Genomic DNA, 23,182 nt, shown 5'->3' with positions numbered 1-23,182 from the left:
GATCATTGCTACAATTTTCTCAAAAAACGAATTTCAAAACAAAAATTATTATACATAGAGAGAAAATTCAATAAAGTACCTGATTTTTTATTTTTATTTTTTAGTTTTTCTGTAAAACCCCAAAAAGCGAAGCAGACAATGGAGATGATGCTATCAACGAGGTCCTCATCGAGGATGAAGCAGTCAACAAGGTCGAGAAAGATAGAGCCCAAAGCCCGTGCCGTCGAAAATCGAGGTCAAGTCTAAGGTGAATCGGATGACGAAGCTTGTAGGTAGGTTCGAATTTGAGATCTTGTTTGTGATTGGGCGTTTCCTTGCTGAATCGTGCAATGATTTATTTCTTTCTCGCTTGTAGACGACAGCGTAAAATCTGAAGTTGGGGTGAATAGCTGAGCTGCTTGGCTTGCCTGTGTAAGGAAACCGTAATTGTTACAAAGACATCACACTAAAAAAGAAAAAAGGAAGGAAAAAAAATTAGGCGAGAGGTAGACGGATTAGGTGCCGGGCGAGCATAGAGTAGGACGAAGCGGAGGTCTTAGAGAGTCCCATGGTTTGCGGGAACTCTCGCTAAGACTGTTTAGTGAAGTGTTTAATCGAGGCGAGTCCTCGTTTGTCCCACTAAAGTTAGTCCTACAAGGCAACAAACACGAACTCGACTAATATTTAATCCAGTTTAGTTCAGTCTCAAAATTTGGCTTCTATTCCCTCTCTCCCTACCCACCACACACACCCCCCCCCCCTCCCCCCGAAAAAGAAAAAAAAAAAAAAAAAAAAAAAAAACTGAAAACCCTTGATCAAAATGGGGTTAACTTCCGGTCAAAGTTTAGGTTTGGGTTAGTGGGCTAGCCCACTTGTGCGAGTGGCAGACCATCGATTGAACAACTATCAGACGCTCCAAAATATTTCATGCACACCAATTTTGTGAAAGCACATTTCTTTTGTTAGAACATATTTCGAGTGCCTATGAAACATGTGAAAAGAAGTTCTTTCACAATGGAACCATACTGGGTTCCCTTCGCTTGTTGATCAAACTTGTTTTGGTCAGGTCAAATCAGCACATGAAATCTCAACTTCTCTTACTTCAAAACAATTCTTACTAAATCAACATAACAGTCTTTTTAATTTCACTTCCTACAGATTAGTATTTCATTTTATGGACTACTACAAATCTTCACCAATGCAATCCAAAAAATATTTCAAATTTCAACCAAATAATCTAAAATTTCAACCAAATAATCAGATAAGAAATGAAATGGTAATGTCAATCATCTTGCCACTGTTGATAGATTACTAAATTTTGGCAGAGGCTTATAAAAGCAATGAATTCCTCTGCAATTAAACCAAGTGCAAGGGGTGATCATATGTCAAATCCTCATGTGTTTCCTCAAGCCTTCCCATCTGCTTAAACTACTTTAGTCTGCATCATAACTACAACCTAAAGAACATAACAAGAACACCGTACATCGCTTTCAAAACAAACACTACACATAGAATGTGGATAACCACTGCCGGCCAGTATCAATTTCAATAATAGATAGATTGTTAAGCAAAAATCTATTCGGAACCAAGGAATGCTAAGCAAGCAACTCGAGATGCCAAGAAAAGAACAAGAGAAACAACAAACAGCCACACGAAAGAAAACAGAAATCAAACTTTAATTCATTAATAACACAATATTCTTAGTCTGACAACCAATTCAAGTTCAACAGAAGTTCAGCTAAAACAAAAATATCTTCTTAAAAGTTCATGAGAACTCAGAAACCACTACTACTAGTACTCTTCTTGGGCCAAATCATCGACTCCTGGAATGTTTGAATATCAGCCACTTAACGGTACTGCAACCAAAAAGTTTGAAAAATGAAACCCAATTACATTGTGGAAACGGTGTAATCTCAGCTCAGTAACGGACTCAGAACATGATCGGTAGCTAAGGGTTCTCGAAGCCTTTACCTTGATGAAGCCGATTTCCTTGGCATTGCTGCGGAAGCACTGCCTGCAGCACATGAGGCCGTACTTCCTGATCAAACCATGAGGGTTTCCACACACGCGACTGTACAAAGGAACCAAAGTAAGCATACTCAATAACAATTTTAACAAAAGCAAACCCAAAACAAGCATTAAATCAGAGCACAAAAATGCACGAATGCACAAAAAATGCATCGAATCGGAACTCAATCCGAAACGTAGATACACAAAAAAACGTTCAAAGCATTCAACACATCCACACCAAAAAAAACCAGAATCAAACTTTGTCAAATTGTTCTTTTGACATAAGAGAGGGATGATAATTAAATCCAATTGGCAAAATCAAAATCCGCAACCCACAAAGCAGCATGAAAGATTTTACAACCCAAAAATGATGAGATTCGAATACCCCAGAAAACACAATCTTTTCGGCAAACTGAATACGTAGCAGTAACACAGATAAATCTCAAAAACCTAACAAAGAAAGTTGAATTCATGAATCAAATTAGTAGGGTTGAAAAATGAGTTACCAGGTACGGGATCCAGGGCCGTAGTTCTTAGGGTGGGAGTTCCAGACGTTCGAGTGCCCCATGATTTCGTCGGCGGAAGCAGAAGCTCTGGCGGTCGCAGCGGATTCACTCAGGGGGCGCGTAGGAGGAGAACTTTGGTTTGCAGTTGGTATATATAGTAGGGAGAGTCAAAACCCTAGGCTTTCTCCCTAGGCTTCAGAAAGCACGGAGGTAATCTGGCCGGGTCAGAGCTTGCTTAAACAATCCGACCCGGACCTTGTAGAGAAATGGTATAGTTAGGGCTAGGGTGGATTTTTTTGCCAAATTTCCATGCCAACCGAATTATCAACCGTATCATACACGATTTTGTGTCAATCGGTAATGGCACGGTACTGTACCAAACCAAAATTTTATGATATGGCATTGGTATTCGATATCATCATCACGGTATTACCGTACCATACCGAAAAATTATATATAATTATATAATATATTTTTAATATATGATATATCTGTATATTACTTTATCACCCTTTGCTTGCCTTTGAAGAAGTGTTTGGCCTCTAAAATTTGGTAGACTGTTTTAAGATTTGATCACACTTTAAATAAAATCTAGGCCGTTGATTTGATTTTACAAAACTCATAATTTATGTTTTAAGAAGTAACTTACAGTATATTTTTGTTTTTTGAAGTTTAGATCCATTTTCAATTTTTTTTTGGTTTGAAACTTTAACTTCTATATGGATTGGAAACTTCTATTTGATTTGGTTTGTAACTTCTATTTCGATTGTAACCTTAATTTCTACCATGAATCTTGATGCATCATTTGATTTATTATGTGTGAATTGTGAATGATGAATGATATATGAATTTAGGCTACAATACATGAGATAAAGGTACAAAAAAAGTCTTGCCCTTAAATTGGGTTGGAAAAAAAAAATCAAATTTTGGCCCAAAAAAGTAGTACAAAACAAAGTGGTAATTAACATGTCAACCGAACTATTTGACATACTGAAAGTTTGGTATGGTAATCGGTATAGAGGTTTTGGTACGGTAACCATACCCTGAACCCACCTCTCAGTATAGTTACAAGTTTTAGCACGAAACTGAGGGATTTTTTCACTTTAGTCCTTGAAAGTTTTTTTTTTTTTTTAATTTCAAACTGGTCATTAAAATCTTTAAAGAGTGTCAATTGAGGTCAAGTAGTGACTTTCATTACAAAAGTAGACATAAGTAGTAATCACATGCAAGTGTAGGTATAGGCCAGCCATTAGGTCACTTATTTAAAAAATTGAAAACCCGTCGAAATCAAACCCATTGGTTAGATTTTTCTTCATTCTCAAATCAATATTTGCTTGGGAAGAACAGAAAATCGATTGATATAATTAGTTATTGATTATAACAATTGATAAGCTGCTCAAAATTAAACAAATTCATTGGGGTCTCCTAAATCACTCATATCTCTTCCTCCTTAACATGTATAATACGTTTTACATTGTCGGCTATTGATCGTCCGTTCTAAAATAATCTCGAATAGATAGTTTGATGAGGTGGGCAGCTTTGCCCTAAGTCATAGCCAACTCATACAACATCCATGAGCGCCAGGCATGTGATTGGAGAAAAGTTTAAGAGGAAATTGTAGTAATGGTCCATCAACTTTATTTTCATGACCATTGGTCTCGCAACTCGTCAAAATATGTAGTTATAGTCTTTTTCCTTAATACCGTTAATGATTTTGTTAAAATCACTCACGTGTGGGGCACATGAGACTGACTGTAGCGGCAATTAGGGAAACATATTATTTCTCTTGGGTTGGAGTCGATCGAACGTAGCAAAGGGGGTTGAATAAGGTTTTGTGAGGAGGGTTATTTATGAGTTGTTTGAGTGTTCAATCCCTCCAAAACTGATAATACTCATTGCACTTGGGTTTGCAATCGGAAATTTGGGTGTTTTAAGGTTCGATTTCAAGGTTAGTGTAGTAGAGGACGATGGAGTTGTTGGATGTCATGAGGTGGATCGGAGATCCTCCGAAATATTGTAAGGTTTTCCCGAAAACTTGAACCTTTTATAATTTGTTATTCTATATGGGTGTTTTTGAGGAGAAGATGTACCTTTTATTAGTTGATTTCTTCATCTTTGTCATGCTTTCTTTTGAGATACTTGTGTATGCAACTTTTGTTGATATTATAGTGTTTGTGGTCCTCATTGGCAATGGCTTCCAAATTATTCATGTTGCTCTCGGGTTTAGTGAACTGCCTTCTCTTCCATGCGTTCTCCTCTATACCAATGCTGTAAAGCCTTCTTTATTCTCCTCTATACTAGTGAAGTAAATCTCTTCCACACCACATCGTCCATAAGCGCTTTGAAATTGAGTTTATGTGGTTGTTTTTCTTCATTAAAAGTTGATTACTACAATACATGGGATTTTGAGAATTGGGCGTGGATGAAGTTTCAATTGGGGATGGGTATCGACTTCAACCTGGGAAATAATATGTTTCCTTAATTGCCCTTACAGTCAGTCTCATGTGCCATGCACATGACTAAAATTAACGGATTTATTGACGGTGTTAAGGAAAATGACCATAGCTGCACTTTTTGATGAGTTGAAGGACCAATGGTCATGGAAATATAGTTGAGGGACCTTTTCTCCAATTGAATTAAAGTTAAGGGACTATTTCTACAATTTCCTCAAAAGTTTAATGGTTTATGCAGCTCCAAACATAAAAGCGCTCACCTAATGATCTATCCTACTTTATCATGCTCACTTGACCCATTTTTTCTCTCACCCTCCCCTCACAACCCTCTTAATCTAGTTCCCCTATGAAGGACCTTCTAGTGATCGGGGTATCAACGTATGTAGCAAAATCCACTATTTTCCTCATTAGACTTTTTAGTCAAAATAATTCCTATGATTTGCATAATTCATCACTTTGGTCCCTAAAAATTGAAATCAATAGAAGTGATCCCTGAGTTTGTCCATCATCAATCATGTTGGTTCTTCTATGAAAAATTATGTTAAATAAGGAGCAAAATGAAAAACATACCCTCAATTTAATGAACAATGGACCAAATGATTTGACAAAAAATGAGGGTATTTTTGTCATTTTAGCCTTATTTAATGAAGATTTTTCATGAAAGGACCAAAATGATTGATGATGTACAAACTCATGGATTACTTCTATCAATTTCAAATCACAAGGACCAAAGTGAGAAGTTATACAAATTTCAGAAACCATTTTAACTAAAAGATCTCATTATATATACTTAAAAAGAGTTTAAGGACAAACTTGAGCCGAAAAGTATCTTTGGAGGACTAAATATAAAAAGACGAAAAGATGTTGTAAAAGTTCAAGGGCGAATCTGTAATTAACCCAAGCTAAATAACTGGTTGCTTGAAAACAAAGGCGAATCTGTTCACAGAGAAACTCTTCAGCGTTCATCATGGCAGCCCAAGCTCGTTCTCCTTGTGCTCAGGTAAAATCTATCACTTTACGCTTTGTGTGAACTCGAAATCTTGATTCTTTTGAAATTTGAAACAAAGGGTTTCAGTCATTTATGTGATCAGGAGGACCCATTTCTAGAAAATGAGGAAGAATTGTTTTATGGAGCTGAATCGGGTTGGGTCGAAGCTCGAACATCATGCGATCACCTTGCTTCCCTGTCCTCTAATCTCGATCACATTCCCACTCTTGATACCGCCTGCAACAGGTTCACATTTTTTTCTTCTCTGAGATTTTATCTTCTTTTTTTTTAATTGTTTGTTGATTGATTTGTGCCAAGTTTACCCAGTTCTTAATTCAGCTTTTGATCACTTAATATTTTCACTTAAGAGCATATACTCTTGCACCCGAAGTCCCGAGTTCGATCCCCCTTGGCTGCTAGCTTGGTAAGATATGCAAAAATAAGATAAAAACTATAAAATTCTTACCCACAAGGAATCTTACATTCTTTTTTCGGTTTGCAAGGGGGAATTGCATCCTTATTCGTAGCTAATTGTTGAAAGTGTGCTGATCGAGGTGCCTCGTCTACAACATGAGGGTGTACTAGTTTAAATGAACTGTAGTATCTTCCTTAGAGGCGACAGAAATCATAACATCTTATAATTTATGATCAATTCATTCAATATTTCCTTTTTTAGAGGACAAATGCCCACATTTAAATTATGTATCAGATGTGCTAATACCCTACCCTCTATCCATAGGGTACATTGAATGTACTTTGGGTACTTCATAGAAGACCTTATCACCAATTTGAACTTTTGTACCAACGTTGTTTAGTTGTAATAGGGATAGAAAGCAAACTCGGCCTAGTTCGAAGGCGATCATTCTTTTCTTAACTTAGTGCATTTTGCCTGTTTATTCCAAAATGCCATTGATAAAAAGAGAACTTCAAACGAAAGAAAATTTCAAAGTTTTGTCATTGAATAAAAGCTCCAAATAGTTGAATTACAAAGATCTGTTGCATTCTTCTGTTGATTCTTTATGCTTTACATTGATAAAAGTCCAAGCTCCTGATTCCCGAATCATACCTAACGCCTTTAATCTGGGGAACAATTTTTGTATTATACTAGATGCCAGCACCCCAATAAGAACTGGTTATGTTTGCGCTGTAAGGTCGTCCTCTGCGGCCGCTACGTGAACAAGCACATGCTTCAGCATTATGAGCGGACAAATCATTGTCTTGCTCTCAGCTATAGGTACAATTAACAATGCATTCTACTAAGGCATCCACAAGTATTTTTCTTTACCTCTATAGCGTGATTTTTACAAAGCTGCCTCGGTTTACATTTCGTGCAGTGACCTATCCGTCTGGTGTTATTCCTGTCATGCATATTTAGATGCTCAGCAGATTGCACAACTGCGGCCTGTATATGAAAGTGCCTACATCCTGAAATTTGGCAAGGCCCCACCAGCCCGAACATCATGCGATCACCTTGCTTCCCTGTCCTCCGATCTCGCTCACATTCCCACTCCTGACACTGCCTGCAACAGGTTCGTATTTTTTTCTTCTCTGAGATTTGATCTTTTTTTTGTTTTTTTTAATTGTTTGTTGATTGATTTGTGCCAAGTTTACCCAGTTCTTAATTCAGCTTTTGATCACTTAATATTTTTACTTAAGAATACTCTTGCACCTGAAATCCCGAGTTCGATCCCCCTTGGCTGCTAGCTCTGTAAGATATGCAAAAATAAGATAAAAACTATAAAATTCTTACCCACAAGGAATCTTACATTCTTTTTTCGGTTAGCAAGGGGGAATTGCATCCTTATTCGTAGCTAATTGTTGAAAGTGTGCTGATCGAGGTGCCTCGTCTACAACGTGAGGGTGTACTAGTTTAAATGAACTGTAGTATCTTCCTTAGAGGCGACAGAAATTGTAAAATCTTATAATTTACGATCAATTAATTCAATATTTCCTTTTTTAGAGGACAAATTCCCACATTTAAATTATGTATCAGATGTACTAATACCCTACTCTCTGTAGAGTACATTGAATGTACTGTGTACTTCATAGAGGGCCATATCACCAATTTGAACTTTTGTACCATAGTTGCTTAGTTGTAATAGGGATAGAAAGCAAACCCGGCCTAGTTCGAAGGATATCATTCTTTTCTTAACTTAGTGTGTTTCGCCTTTTATTCCAAAATGCCATTGATAAAAAGAGGACTTTAAAGGAAAGATAATTTCAAAGTTTTGTCATTGAATAAAAGCTTCAAATAGTTGAATTACAAAGATCTGTTGCATGCTTCTGTTGATTCTTTATGCTTTACATTGATAAAAGTCCAAGCTCCTGATTCCCGAATCATACCTAACGCCTTTAATCTGCGGAACAATTTTCGTATTGTACTAGATGCCAGCACCCCAATAAGAACTGGTTATGTTTGCGCTGTAAGGTTGTCCTCTGCGGCCGCTACGTGAACAAGCACATGCTTCAGCATTATCAGCGGACAAATCATTGTCTTGCTCTCAACTATAGGTACAATTAACAATGCTTTCTACTGAGGCATCCACAAGTATTTTTCTTTATTTCTATAGTGTGATTTTTACAAAGCTGCCTTGGTTTACATTTCGTGCAGTGACCTATCCGTCTGGTGTTATTCCTGTCATGCATATTTAGATGCTCAGCTGATCGCACAACTGTGGCCTGTATATGAAACTGCCTACATCCTGAAATTTGGCCAGGCCCCACCAGCCCGAACATCATGCGATCACCTTGCTTCCCTGTCCACTGATCTCGCTCACATTCCCACTCCTGATACTGCCTGCAACAGGTTCCTATTTTTTTTTTCTCTGAGATTTTGATCTTTTTTTTTTTTAATTGTTTGTTGATTGATTTGTACCAAGTTTACCCAGTTCTTAATTCAGCTTTTGATCACTTAATATTTTTACTTAAGAGCATTTACTCTTGCACCCAATGTCCTGAGTTCGATCCTCCTTGGCTGCTAGCTTGGTAAGATATGCAAAAATAAGATAAAAACTATAAAATTCTTACCCACAAGGAATCTACATTCTTTTTTCGGTTAGCAAGGGGGAATTGCATCCTTATTCATAGCTAATTGTTGAAAGTGTGCTGATCGAGGCGCCTTGTGTAGAACGTGAGGGTGTTCTAGTTTAAATGAACTATAGTATCTTCCTTAGAGGTGACAGAAATCGTAAAAGCTTATAATTTACTTTCAATTAATTCAATATTTCCTTTTTTAGAGGACAAATTCCCACATTTAAATTATGTATCAGATGTACTAATACCCTACCTTCTATTTGTAGAGTACATTGAATGTACTTTGTTTACTTCATAGAAGACCATATGACCAATTTGAACTTTTGTACCATAGTTGCTTAGTTGTAATAGGGATAGAAAGCAAACCCGGCCTAGTTCGAAGGCGATCATTCTTTTCTTAACTTAGTTTGTTTTGCCTGTTTATTCCAAAATGCCATTGATAAAAAGAGGACATCAAAGGAAAGAAAATCTCAAAGTTTTGTCATTGAATAAAAGCTTCAAATAGTTGAATTACAAAGATCTGTTGCATGCTTCTGTTGATTCTTTATGCTTTACATTGATAAAAGTCCAAGCTTCGGATTCCTGAATCATACCTAACCCCTTTAATCTGGGGAACAATTTTCGTATTATACTAGATGCCAGCACCCCAATAAGAATTGGTTATGTTTGCGCTGTAAGGTCGTCCTCTGCAGCCGCTACGTGAACAAGCACATGCTTCAGCATTATGAGCGGACAAATCATTGTCTTGCTCTCAGCTATAGGTACAATTAACAATGCTTTCTACTATGGCATCCACAAGTATTTTTCTTTACTTCTATAGCGTGATTTTTACAAAGCTCCCTTGGTTTACATTTCGTGCAGTGACCTATCTGTCTGGTGTTATTCCTGTCATGCGTATTTAGATGCTCAGCTGATCGCACAACTGCGGCCTGTATATGAAAGTGCCTACATCCTGAAATTTGGCAAGGCCCCACCAGCCCGAACATCATGCGATCACCTTGCTTCCCTGTCCTCTGATCTTGCTCACATTCCCACTCCTGATACTGCCTGCAACAGGTTCCTATTTTTTTTCTTCTCTGAGATTTGATGTTTTTTTTTTAATTGTTTGTTGATTGATTTGTGCCAAGTTTACCCAGTTCTTAATTCAGCTTTTGATCACTTAATATTTTTACTTAAGAGCATATACTCTTGCACCCGAAGTCCCGAGTTCGATCCCCCTTCGCTGCTAGCTTGGTAAGATATGCAAAAATAAGATAAAAACTATAAAATTCTTACCCACAAGGAATCTTACATTCTTTTTTCGGTTAGCAATGATGTGAAACTTATGTTGACACACAAATTAAACCCTATTTGTGACAATTGTAGTAATGAAGTAAGTAGGGATCGTTCTAACCGGGGATTAACTAGGGGTGCTAATCTAATTTGAATTGACTCAAAAACACAAAAACTAAAATTTAATTTGGTCGAATTTGAAAGTGTTTATGACTCCAAATGCTTAAAAACACAAAATAAAACAAATACGAATGACTACGACTCAACAAAATATGGGGGGATTGTGGTTGGATGAATTTAAACTAAATGGGCAGATTGTAAAGAAAATAGATTTTAAGACAAAATTTGGATGAATCAATGGATGATGGGATAGCTAAGGGGTTCTTCTCCACACATGAAATATATGCACCGTAAATCAATTTCCAATTATCAATCCAATAAGTTGTGAACCTCGACACTCCAAGTTAATTAGGTCCGCTTAAATTAACCTTCAGGTTTCCCTAGAATCATTGAATTGGATGAATATGCATCGCAAACAAATTATTCCTAACAAATTCTCTATATGAACAGCATGATAAAGATATAAGTTAGAATCATTACGTTCTTTGGAAATCATAAGCATCGACAAGACATTTGTAACTATGGAAAGCATGATACGCTTGCCAGGAATCTACTTAACATGATCGTGACTAGCAACCTTCACTACTTGTGAATATAAATTCATAACGATTAGGTGAAACAAACTTATATCCTAGCATCAAATTCAAGCATGCAAATTAAGCGTGCACTCTCAATCAACATACAAGAATAAGTTCTAAATCAAACGGTTAAGCAAATTGTATTCAAAACTTATGCAACGATAACTGGAAGTAATCAACTTATTTCACATATATAATCATGGTTTCGAATCACCCCCTAGCTAACTAGGGGGTTTAGCCTCTCATGTTCACAAAAAGAGAAATACAATTGAATTTAAACATAAAGCACAAAGGATTGATTACACCTAGAACGCCCAACAAATCCCCTTGAATTTCTGCGCGTCTAAGTCCCTCTTTCTTCTTCTCCTTGCTGCGGCAGTGAGGTTAAATGGTGCTTTGTGGATGGTTTTATGGGTTATAAATGGGTTTAGGGTGGAAAGGTGGTGCGGCAATGGTGGGAAGTGTGTGGAAGATGGCTGGAATGGAAGAAAAATGGAATGGGAAGGCTACGGCAATGGTTTTAGGTGGTGGTGGCTGCACGGTTTTTGGGAGAGAAATAGGGTAGAATGGTTGCGGCTGTTAGGTTTTTGGAAGAGAATTCTTGCGGCTTAGGGAGGAAAAATGGAATAGAATCGATGGTGGCTACGGTTGTGTGGTGGTGTAGGAAGGTGTGTAAGGTGGCGGAGAGTGGTAGAATGGCTGCGGCAGTGATGGGGGAAGGCTGGAAATTGGCTAGGATGGAAGGGACGGCTGATGGGAGAAAATAATTTATTGGCTGTGGCAGGATTGTGGAGGGAGAAAGTGCGGCTGTTGGGAGAGAAAAATGGTAGAATGATGGTGGCTGAATGGATGGGAGAAAGTCACGGCTGGAATGGCAGGGAGAACAAAGTGCGGCTGGAATGGAATTAGGTTGAATAATGGGAGTATATGGTTATGGTGGCTGCGGCACAAGGGAAAAAGTAATGGGATTTGCGGCTAGGTTTTCTTTTTGGCTTATTAGGTTCAAAATGGTCAATGGGAGGCCACGGCAGCCTGATTATGGAATGGCTCAATGATTCTTGAAGGCACGGCCAAAATGTAGGATTAGTGGCTGATTTGTTTTATTATATTTTGTTTTGCTGAAAAATATGAAAAGAAAAATAATAAAAGGTCCCTAAGGTGCGGCTAAATGGTGGAAACCCTAGGGCTTAGAAATTCAAACCCTCTTTTATTTTTATTAACTAAAATTCACCTAAAGGCTGCTAGAATTTAGGAAATAAAATCAGAAATTAAAAGGGAATAATTAAAGGGTGCGGCTAGGGCCTTGGTTTTGTGTCCTAAAGTGCCTACAAGGTCATCAAAGTGGCTAGAAAATACGGATGTTTAAGTTTAGGAAAGGTTACCAAAACGGGAAACTTAGGGTTAACTTTCCTACTTCAAGTAGGAAACCTTGTTTGAGTAGGATTCCTCGTTTTGGTAAGAATTCATCATTAGAGTAGGAATTCGTCGTTTCTTCAAGTCTTCAACTCATTCATTCCTCTTTCGCTCCAAAAGACTCCAATTTGCATCTTCTTGCACACTTTGGCCTTATAATCTGAAAATACACAAAAGTGGCCTTAAACACTAAAATAACTAAGTAAACACAACATAAACGCACGAGAACAAGCTAATTAAGTCGCATGAATATGCTCCTATCAAGCAACGGGGAATTGCATCCTTATTCGTAGCTAATTGTTGAATGTGTGCTGATCGAGGTGCCTCGTCTACAACGTGAGGGTGTTCCAGCTTAAATGAACTATAGTATCTTCCTTAGAGGTGACAGAAATCGTAAAATCTTATAATTTACCTTCAATTAATTCAATATTTCCTTTTTTAGAGGACAAATTCCCACATTTAAATTATGTATCAGATGTACTAATATCCTACCTTCTATCCGTAGAGTACATTGAATGTACTTTGTGTACTTCATAGAAGACCATATGACCAATTTGAACTTTTGTACCATAGTTGCTTAGTTGTAACAGGGATAGAAAGCAAACCCAGCGTAGTTCGATGGGGATCATTCTTTTCTTAACTTAGTGTGTTTTGCCTGTTTATTCCAAAATGCCATTGAGAAAAAGAGGACTTCAAGGGAAAGATAATTTCAAAGTTTTGTCATTGAATAAAAGCTTCAAATAGTTGAATTACAAAGATCTGTTGCATGCTTCTGTTGATTCTTTATGCTTTACATTGATAAAAGTCCAAGCTCATGATTCCCGAATCATACCTAACGCCTTTAATCTGGGGAACAATTTTTGTATTATACTAGATGCCAGCACCCCGATAAGAATTGGTTATGTTTGCGCTGTAAGGTCGTCCTCTGTGGCCGTGACGTGAACAAGCACATGCTTCAGCATTATCAGCGGACAAATCATTGTCTTGCTCTCAGCTATAGGTACAATTAACAATGCTTTCTACTAAGGCATCCACAAGTATTTTTCTGTACTTCTATTGTGTGATTTTTACAAAGCTGCCTCGGTTTACATTTCGTGCAGTGACCTATCCATCTGGTGTTATTCCTGTCATGCATATTTAGATGCTCAGCTGATCGCACAACTGCGGCCTGTATATGTAACTACGTACATCCTGAAATTTGGCAAGGCCCCACCAGCCCTAACATCATGCGATCACCTTGCTTCCCTGTCCTCTGATCTCGCTCACATTCCCACGCCTGATACTGCCTGCAACAGGTTCCTATTTTTTTCTTCTCTGAGATTTGATTTTTTTTTTTTTTTTTTAATTGTTTGTTTATTGATTTGTGCTAAGTTTACCCAGTTCTTAATTCAGCTTTTGATCACTTAATATTTTTACTTAAGAGCATATACTCTTGCACCCAAAGGTGCGAGTTCGATCCCCCTTGGCTGCTAGCTCGGTAAGATATGCCAAAATAAGATAAAAACTAAAAAATTCTTACCCACAAGGAATCATACATTCTTTTTTCGGTGAGCAAGGGGGAATTACATCCTTATTCGTAGCTAATTGTTGAAAGTGTGCTGATCGAGGTGCCTCGTCTACAACGTGTGGGTCTACTAGTTTAAATGAACTGTAGTATCTTCCTTTGAGGCGACAGAAATCATAAAATCTTATAATTTACAATCAAGTAATTCAATATTTCCTTTTTTAGAGGACAAATTCCCACATTTAAATTATGTATTAGATGTACTAATACCCTACCTTTTATCCGTAAAGTACATTGAATGTACTTTGTGTACTTCATAGAAGACCATATGACCAATTTGAACTTTTGTACCATAGTTGCTTAGTTGTAATAGGGATAGAAAGGAAACTCAGCCTAGTTTGAAGGCGATCATTCTTTTCTTAACTTAGTGTGTTTTGCCTGTTTATTCCAAAATGCCATTGATAAAAAGAGAACTTCAAACGAAAGAAAATTTCAAAGTTTTGTCATTGAATAAAAGGTTCAATTAGTTGAATTACCAAGATCTGTTGCATGCTTCTGTTGATTCTTTATGCTTTACATTGATAAAAGTCCAAGCTTCGGATTCCTGAATCATACCTAACCCCTTTAATCTGGGGAACAATTTTCGTATTATACTAGATGCCAGCACCCCAGTAAGAACTGGTTATGTTTGCGCTGTAAGGTCGTCCTCTGCGGCCGCTACGTGAACAAGCACATGCTTCAGCATTATGAGCGGACAAATCATTGTCTTGCTCTCAGCTATAGGTACAATTAACAATGCTTTCTACTATGGCATCCACAAGTATTTTTCTTTACTTCTATAGCGTGATTTTTACAAAGCTCCCTCGGTTTACATTTCGTGCAGTGACCTATCTGTCTGGTGTTATTCCTGTCATGCGTATTTAGATGCTCAGCTGATCACACAACTGCGGCCTGTATATGAAAGTGCCTACATCCTGAAATTTGGCAAGGCCCCACCAGCCCGAACATCATGCGATCACCTTGCTTCCCTGTCCTCTGATCTTGCTCACATTCCCACTCCTGATACTGCCTGCAACAGGTTCCTATTTTTTTCTTCTCTGAGATTTGATGTTTTTTTTTTAATTGTTTGTTGATTGATTTGTGCCAAGTTTACCCAGTTCTTAATTCAGCTTTTGATCACTTAATATTTTTACTTAAGAGCATATACTCTTGCACCCGAAGTCCCGAGTTCGATCCCCCTTCACTGCTAGCTTGGTAAGATATGCAAAAATAAGATAAAAACTATAAAATTCTTACCCACAAGGAATCTTACATTCTTTTTTCGGTTAGCAACGGGGAATTGCATCCTTATTCGTAGCTAATTGTTGAAAGTGTGCTGATCGAGGTGCCTCGTCTACAACGTGAGGGTGTTCCAGTTTAAATGAACTATAGTATCTTCCTTAGAGGTGACAGAAATTGTAAAATCTTATAATTTACCTTCAATTAATTCAATATTTCCTTTTTTAGAGGACAAATTCCCACATTTAAATTATGTATCAGATGTACTAATACCCTACCTTCTATCCGTAGAGTACATTGAATGTACTTTGTGTACTTCATAGAAGACCATATGACCAATTTGAACTTTTGTACCATAGTTGCTTAGTTGTAACAGGGATAGAAAGCAAACCCGGCTTAGTTCGAAGGCGATCATTCTTTTCTTAACTTAGTGTGTTTTGCCTGTTTATTCCAAAATGCCATTGACAAAAAGAGGACTTCAAAGGAAAGATAATTTCAAAGTTTTGTCATTGAATAAAAGCTTCAAATAGTTGAATTACAAAGATCTGTTGCATGCTTCTGTTGATTCTTTATGCTTTACATTGATAAAAGTCCAAGGTCATGATTCCCGAATCATACCTAACGCCTTTAATCTGGGGAACAATTTTTGTATTATACTAGATGCCAGCACCCGAATAAGAACTGGTTATGTTTGCGCTGTAAGGTCGTCCTCTGCGGCCGCTATGTGAACAAGCACATGCTTCAGCATTATGAGCGGACAAATCATTGTCTTGCTCTCAGCTATAGGTACAATTAACAATGCTTTCTACTAAGGCATCCACAAGTATTTTTCTTGACTTCTATAGCGTGATTTTTATAAAGCTGCCTCGGTTTACATTTCGTGCAGTGACCTATCCGTTTGGTGTTATTCCTGTCATTCATATTTAGATGCTCAGCTGATCGCACAACTGCGGCCTGTATATGAAAGTGCCTACATCCTGAAATTTGGCAAGGCCCCACCAGCCCGAACTTCATGTGATCACCTTGCTTCCCTTTCCACTGATGTCGCTCACATTCCCACTCCTTTTACTGCCTGCAACAGGTTCCTATTTTTTTCTTCTCTGAGATTTGATGTTTTTTGTTTTAATTGTTTGTTGATTGATTTGTGAAACTGCCTACATCCTGAAATTTGTCAAGGCCCCACCATTCCGAACATCGTGTCATCACCTTGCTTCCCTGTCGTCTGATCTCGCTCACATTCCCACTCCTGATACTGCTTGCAACAGGTTCCTATTTTTTTTCTTCTTAGAGATTTGATCTTTTTTAAATTGTTTGTTGTTTGATTTGTGCCAAGTTTGCCCGGTTCTTAATTCAGCTTTTGATCACTTAATATTTATACTTAATAGCATATACTCTTGCACCTGAAGTCCTGGGTTCAATCCCACTTTGCTGCTAGCTTGGTCAAGGTGTTTACTTTTTCTCAAAAAATTTCACAACCCATCCTTGAGGGTTTGCATTCTCAATTTATATGCTGTTTCTGAAGCATATCAGAGGATGCTACCGTTGATTGCCCTAAGATTTGCAAAAGTAGGATAAAAACGATAAAATTCTTACCCAAAAGGAATCTTACATTCTTTTTTTTGGGTTAGCAAGGGGGAATTGCATCCGTATTTGTAGCTAATTGTTGAAAATGTGATGATCGAGGTGCCTCGTCTACAGCATGATGGTGTACTAGTTTAAATGAACTGTAGTATCTTCCTTAGAGGCAACAGTAATCATAAAATCTTATAATTTAAGATCAATTCATTCAATATTTCCTTTTTTATAGGATAAATTCCCACATTTAAATTATATATCAGATGTACTAGTACCCTACCCTCTATACATAGAGTACATTGAATGTACTTTGTGTACTTCATAGTCCATGTCACCAATTTGAACTTTTGTACCATCGTGCTTGGTTGTAATATGAATAGAAAGGAAACTCGGCCTAGTTCGAAGGTGATCATTCTTTTCTTAACTTAGTGTGCTTTGCCTGTTTATTCCAATTGCCATTGATAAAAAGAGAACTTCAAACGAAAGAAAATTTCAAAGTTCTGTCATTGAATAAAATCTTGAAATAGTTGAATTGCGAAGATGTGTAGCATGCTTCTGTTGATTCTTTATGCTTTACATTAATAAAAGTCCAAGCGCCTGCTTCCTGAATCATACCTAACGTCTTTAATCTGGGGAACAGTTTTCGTATTATACTAGATGCCAGCACCCCAACGAGAACTGGTTATGTTTGTGCTGTAACTTGTAAGGACGTCCTCTGCAGCCGCTACTTGAACAAGCACATGCTTCAGCATTATCAGCGGGCAAATCATTGTCTTGCTCTCAGCTATAGGTACAATTACCAATGCTTTCTACCAAGTTATCCGCAAGTCTTTTTCTTTACTTGTATAGCGTCATTTTTACAAGGTTTACATTTCGTGCAGTGACCTATCCTTCTGGTGTTTTTCCTGTGCTGCATATTTAGATGCTCAACTGATCCCATAACTGCGGGCTGTACATGAAACTGCCTACGTTCTGAAATTTGGCGGGGCCCCACCATTCCGTACGGTTTAATAGCCAACATGGGACATAATCTAACTGAGGGTTTAAATCTGGAAGTCAAATTGTCACACTACTCTTCTGGGAGTGTTTTTTTTTTCTGTCGTTACGTTATTTTTCAAAGGAGCAGATGGTCTCGGATGAGGTGTTTTTAAAAAGATATGTTCTTATCAAATGTTTATTACTGCCGTGATGACCATGAGCAAGGTTATGTTCAAATGGTTGGTTCTCACATATTGTCCAATGCCCTTGGGTTGTTTGCTTTCGAAAGTTGGGATTCTTGAATCTGGTTGAAAGGCTGGTTTTTTAGACCATTGCTTCATTAAGCAAAGCTCATAATTTTGACCGATTTGTCAAAAGTTTACGAGGACGTTCGCTATACCAAAACGACACATCTCGAAAAAACTAGCCTTCCAGCTAAGGGTGGAAATGTGCTGGTCATCACCAAATCGACGGTAAAATTCAACCATAGAGGTGACAAAATAATATCAACTTAATGATAAAGACATCAATAAGAAAATTGTGATGTGAAATATTTTGAACCGAAAGACTCATTTGTTATTTATTTAATCCATCGTCTAAGTTCCTTGCACAACCTCCCCACTAGGAACACAATCTAAAACTAAGTTCCATTTTTATGAGATGTCACATCCATGAGAGCATAACTACAAAAACCGCAAAGTATGCGTTGTGCTATTTATAATCAACTGTAAGGACATGTAGCGAGATCAAGTTGGACTAATCTCGCTTTGTTGGATTCTTTGTGCATAGCTAGATGATAGCATGACAATTTATCTGCAGCTCATGAAATTCCTTATACGGAAGTTGATTACAATCAGCGATTTGTGCAATAATACCATCAACTCTAATCATTCAACAAAGTACTTAAAATGCATTGTCGCCAAAATCTCCGGTAATTCCTAGTAGATCGCAAGCACGCTGTTCACACTCTAACTTGCCCCAGCGTGCATCAACGCGTTCACAGGGGAAAACCGGTTTGTTAAGGCTGCATCAACTCCGCATATTAGATCTCAAAAGAATATAATTTGCTAGAATATAAACATTATCCGGTTTCTGGGATTACAAACCAGGACAGTTACAGAACTTACCTTCTATTAACTGTATTATGCACATGACACAGCCATTGGGAGAACTCGGCATGCGATCCAGCCTGTACAGGATTTGATCTGCCAAACACGTATACATCTATAAGTTCACAATTATACTAGAGGGGCATCGTTCGACTGCAGCACTTGAATCACATTTAATTATTCAATAGCGAATGACCCTATGACGTAGTTGAGAACTACTACGAGGAACTAGATTAAAACTAAAATGATGAGCAAAGTTGAAACGAAGATGAAATTGTGAACCTCAGAATTTCTTGAAAGTGATCCGCACATTCCTTGCAGGGGTACATCCGTGATAATATCGACATCTGCATGGTAAACGCCATCAAAATGAGTTGGCCCGACTGCCTAATCTAGTTCTTCTACATTGTGTAATATCACTTTCAGAACTAAACATTCCCGCGTATTACGAGAAATCGTCTGCAAAAATATATAAAGAAATTTCCTCTTGTTTTTCTCTGCATAACTCACTTAAAATTCTGATGAGACTCCATCCAAAAGAAATAAGAATGTAAGAGTGCGTAAAATTTTCTGTGTATATTTATATGGAGAGAGAGAGAGAGAGAGAGAGAGAGTAGCATACCAGTTCCTTTACATCCTTCTTCTGTTGCCTTGTCGGTTTATCTGGATACTGAAAATTTCGAAAAAGTCTTAACGAAGTTAATCTACATTAAACAACTAATAACTAAATATCATTTTGGGAGTTGCAATGCCATGCACAAAAAGGAAGAGACTCAGAGAATGGCAGAGGCAAATAGAGCTTTTGCACATTTTCGTTAATCTATGAACAAGATCTATATAGACACAGACCCATGGATCCATACATCTCGATCGGAAAAGAATCAATAGAAAAGAAAGAATTGGAATTGATTGATATATTTCTCAAAACAAACGAAAAGGGAACCAAAGACGAAACATAAATCGTGGATCAACTAATTGTTTAAGAAGCGTTGTGATCAAGTGCAGAAGAAGCAGTTGTCCAATAGTAATTTTCTAGCAATCTGTTTTTTTAGCAAGTAGTTAGACTAGGTACGTAGCCCAGATGAGAGTAATCACACATACAATACTAAACAAATTTACAGCACGTTGGATAATTACTATAAACTATTTCCTTTACCTGAGCAGCAAGAGTGTGAAGAAACGTCCAAGTGGATCTTCCGAGTTCTTCTTTAGTCAAAGGAGAAACCGATTTTCCCTGAATACAAGGAATCGATTAAGATTTACCAACAATTCAATTTCGTTTTGAAATCCTAAATAACTTTTGACTGAATAATATGGCTTGAAAACGTCATGGAAGCTAACTATGGACTGCAAGACGTGAAAGAGGAGTCACAATATAGGTGGCCTTCTCAGAAGCTGAACCCTAAACCCAACCTGCATACATTCCCCAAAAAAAAACTACACCATCTTTCCCTTTATCTATAGAATTAATGATGATAATAACAAGAAAACGATTCAACCCGGTCAGCGATTAAGCCGATCCTAAGTTGCTGCAACCACAAAACCTCACCCGAACCCTACATTTACGTACACAATCCACCGAACAAAAGCGCCAGATAAAAATAATATTTCAATAGGATTCACTCTATGCGAATTAAAGAAGAAGCCACATGCATTGATATTTGTATTTGATACATACAAATCCGCATCAGACTCTCGTTGAGGACTTTTATCGAATACTTTCCGTACTACCCATATCTCTAGCACATAAGATAAACATGGATGTCCAATAAAGGCTGCAACTTTAAGAACAAAAACACAGCAAATCAGTGAGTTTAAAGATTATAGACGAGCAATAGTACCATTTTCGTGCTGAGGATATCTTTAGGCTGGGATTGGGTGGAGCCATTGTCTGATGAGCCTGCCACTTTGGAGGAGGAAGAGAGGAGGCGTTTTTGGGCGGTGGGTGATGGCTCGAGAGACTGCGCGATGAGATTCGAGAGTTGGGTTTGAATCGAATTGGAGACTTTTGCAAAAGTTTGAAAGAGGGCGTGGAATGGATGCTCCGACATCTTCATACACATCGACAGGGGGAATATGTGGCGGGAAATAAGGTTGCTCTCATTGTTTCTAGGGTTTGTAATGACGGCTCTCTCTACGTATGTTTTCAATTTTTTTGCAAGTTCTTTTTTTATTTTTTGTCAACCTTAATTTTCTTCTTAATTTATGCAAAACTGTATTGTAAGTGTTGAAAACATTGGCATTGTTATGAATGCCTACACACATATTTTTCAATGCCCACAAATATGATGTAGACTTTGGAAACAAAAGGATCGTATTTTCAAAATCATGTGATGTAAATTTTAAAATGTAATAATACAAGTTGCTCTATAAATAAAGCACTCAATGAAGGCTAGAAACTTTGGTGGGTCAATTTTTCGAGCACATCAATACATGAAGTGTCCTAAAGCAAGAAGGAGTTCATGACGATATTTCCTTTCAAAGGTGTCCCGACAATCAGCCACACAAAAAACAAAAAAAAAAAAACAAAAAAAGCCTCTTGCCTCAATCCATCCTGCAACAAACTTGCCGAAGCACAAATTATTAACAAATGATGACTGTTGCAAGACTATTGGTTACAATTAATGAAGAAAAAAAATCTTAAGATATTAATCACAACTAATTAATTACTACTACTTCTAAACTAAAAAAAAAAAAAAAGTTTAACCACTTGCTAAGGAATTCAATGTCTAATAAGATTATTATTTTATTGTCATTTAATAATATAGTCTAGTAGTATTTTTCTCTATTTGTAAGTGAGAGATTTTAAGTTCGATTTTCCCCAAAGGTTAATTTGAACCATAGACCATTGTGAGGCATAGTTCACTCACTCACTTTTAATGTAAATAATACCGTTTGTTAAAAAAAAAAAATATTTACTACATTAGTTAATTAGTTCCAATAAGATTTGGAATCGTCACTTGCATATATAATCAAACCATATTTGATAAGTATTGACAGTTGAATAGTTGTAATCACTGCCAAGAATCTTTTGGATAGTCTTTGTTCTTTCTTTCGTTTTTTATTTTTATTTTTTATTTATCCCTCTCACCTTCCCAAATCCATACGCAAACTCACTATATTATAGGGTGAACTGCCAATTTAGTCCCTAAATTATCATCTGAGTGAAAATTAGGTCTCTAAATTATTTTTTTAGAAAAATTAGTCCTTGAATTATAAAAATCTGTCAATTACATCTCTAATATTAGAGTCGAAGCTACTATATTTAATTTTTTGTCAATTTAAGTCACGTTACTTATATGTAACATACATTAGAGGGTATTTGATAAATTTTCATAAAGAAATAGTGTGTAGTGTTAACTTTGGAGGGTTAATTAGAAGTTAGATTAGCAACCTATCTGAAATGTTAAGGGCTTATAGGCGAGAAAATGACGGTATTACACTTTAAAGTGTGTCAAGTGACTTAAGTTGACGAAAAATTGGATAAAATAGTTTTGAGTATAATAATAGGGATGATATTAGCAATTTTTAATGAATTTAGGGACTTATTTTATAGAAAATATAATTCAGGGACCTAATTTTTACTGAGGTGATAGTTTGGAGACTAAATCGGTACTTCACCCTATATTATAGTATAAACCTTTAGTTTTTGTTGAATGAAGGATCTTGACACAATCATATTCAAAGACTCATGAATCCACTCCAATTGAAGTTACTACGAAATTCTTTCATTTCATCGTTTTTTTTTTTTTTTGCCTAAAGTAAATTCACATGTACTATAATTGAAATATAGAACAAAATATCAAAATAATCAATAAATTATACTAAGATTACGATAAAGATATAAAATAATACTGACTCTTCACTGCCTATTTTAAACAATTGTTTTTAATTATTGGGTAAAGTACAAAAAACTACCTCAACTATTGGTGTCACAACACTTTCATATCTCATCTTTTAAAATTGACAATGTCATACCTCATCTTATGAATTTGTGCCAATGTCAGACCTCCGTCAAATTTTCTATTACTTTTACTGTTAAATGTTGAAGTGGGCAGAGACGAGACCCATTTTTTATTAAAAAAAAAATTCAATATTAAAATTTTTTTAATTAAATATTAAAAATTTAAAAAAAAAACAAAAAAAAAACCCATCAACCCGTGTCCCCCTCCCTAAAAACCCAGATCCCCTTATTTGAGTTCTCTCCCACCCAACCCTCTCTCTCATCTTTCTCTCTCTCTTCTCTCTCCCTGCAACCTGTATCCCTAAAATCCCAAAACCTAGAAATCCTTCCCACCTGTTCCCCCCAACCTTCCTCTCCGATCCCACCGACGACAACCCTACCTCTGTCGTTGACTCCAATGATGACAGCCACAACCCCTAATT

General features: G+C 37.0%; 3 protein-coding genes across 7 annotated transcripts; 1 reads left to right on the top strand and 2 right to left on the bottom strand.

Moving 5' to 3' along the window:
• Positions 1–1,644: 1,644 nt before the first annotated feature.
• Positions 1,645–2,657, bottom strand: LOC137729830 (small ribosomal subunit protein uS14z/uS14y/uS14x). Its single transcript, XM_068468874.2, has 3 exons — positions 2,496–2,657; positions 1,951–2,050; positions 1,645–1,835 (listed from the first exon to the last, which is right to left on the bottom strand). Exons 1-3 carry the CDS (start codon positions 2,555–2,557, stop codon positions 1,827–1,829), a joined length of 171 nt encoding a protein of 56 aa, XP_068324975.1. The 5' UTR covers positions 2,558–2,657; the 3' UTR covers positions 1,645–1,826.
• A 3,152-nt stretch (positions 2,658–5,809) lies between these two features.
• LOC137727273 (uncharacterized) lies at positions 5,810–17,937 on the top strand. Of its 5 annotated transcripts, none has more exons than XM_088677838.1 (17): positions 5,810–5,948; positions 6,040–6,182; positions 7,045–7,170; positions 7,271–7,465; positions 8,322–8,447; positions 8,548–8,742; positions 9,605–9,730; positions 9,831–10,025; positions 13,227–13,352; positions 13,453–13,647; positions 14,514–14,639; positions 14,740–14,934; positions 15,795–15,920; positions 16,021–16,215; positions 16,311–16,399; positions 17,350–17,499; positions 17,591–17,937. In XM_088677838.1, exons 1-16 carry the CDS (start codon positions 5,916–5,918, stop codon positions 17,364–17,366), a joined length of 2,208 nt encoding a protein of 735 aa, XP_088533964.1. In that variant the 5' UTR covers positions 5,810–5,915; the 3' UTR covers positions 17,367–17,499; positions 17,591–17,937. The 5 variants fall into 5 exon arrangements, with proteins under 5 accessions (XP_088533964.1, XP_088533966.1, XP_088533967.1 ...); XM_088677839.1 differs by having other exon boundaries at positions 5,825–5,948; positions 6,024–6,182; XM_088677840.1 differs by lacking the exons at positions 8,548–8,742; positions 9,605–9,730.
• A 434-nt stretch (positions 17,938–18,371) lies between these two features.
• On the bottom strand, positions 18,372–20,971 carry ERV1 (Erv1/Alr family protein). The gene is made up of 6 exons (XM_068469272.2): positions 20,638–20,971; positions 19,953–20,030; positions 19,419–19,466; positions 19,079–19,143; positions 18,815–18,892; positions 18,372–18,711 (listed from the first exon to the last, which is right to left on the bottom strand). Exons 1-6 carry the CDS (start codon positions 20,857–20,859, stop codon positions 18,591–18,593), a joined length of 612 nt encoding a protein of 203 aa, XP_068325373.2. The 5' UTR covers positions 20,860–20,971; the 3' UTR covers positions 18,372–18,590.
• Between the last annotated feature and the right edge of the window lie 2,211 nt (positions 20,972–23,182).

Source organism: Pyrus communis, chromosome 10 (genome assembly GCF_041283825.1).
Source record: "Pyrus communis isolate YQ-2024b chromosome 10, ASM4128382v1, whole genome shotgun sequence".
NCBI classification, from domain to species: domain Eukaryota; kingdom Viridiplantae; phylum Streptophyta; class Magnoliopsida; order Rosales; family Rosaceae; genus Pyrus; species Pyrus communis.
Note: the sequence above shows the minus strand (reverse complement) of the source record. Positions and strands in the feature narration are given on the sequence as shown.

Excerpts from the sequence above, each read along its gene's own strand:
- LOC137729830 (XM_068468874.2), bottom strand. The coding sequence starts at position 2,557 with ATGGGGCACTCGAACGTCTGGAACTCCCACCCTAAGAACTACGGCCCT. Across the intron at positions 2,051-2,495 it reads GGCCCTGGATCCCGTACCTG|TCGCGTGTGTGGAAACCCTC; the intron begins GTAACTCATTTT and ends TCCTTTGTACAG.
- LOC137727273 (XM_088677838.1), top strand. The coding sequence starts at position 5,916 with ATGGCAGCCCAAGCTCGTTCTCCTTGTGCTCAG. Across the intron at positions 7,466-8,321 it reads CCTGACACTGCCTGCAACAG|ATGCCAGCACCCCAATAAGA; the intron begins GTTCGTATTTTT and ends GTATTGTACTAG. Across the intron at positions 16,216-16,310 it reads CCTTTTACTGCCTGCAACAG|GCCCCACCATTCCGAACATC; the intron begins GTTCCTATTTTT and ends AAATTTGTCAAG.
- ERV1 (XM_068469272.2), bottom strand. The coding sequence starts at position 20,859 with ATGTGTATGAAGATGTCGGAGCATCCATTCCACGCCCTCTTTCAAACT. Across the intron at positions 20,031-20,637 it reads ATATCCTCAGCACGAAAATG|GGAAAATCGGTTTCTCCTTT; the intron begins GTACTATTGCTC and ends CCTTGTATTCAG. Across the intron at positions 19,144-19,418 it reads AGAAGGATGTAAAGGAACTG|ATGTCGATATTATCACGGAT; the intron begins GTATGCTACTCT and ends TTTACCATGCAG.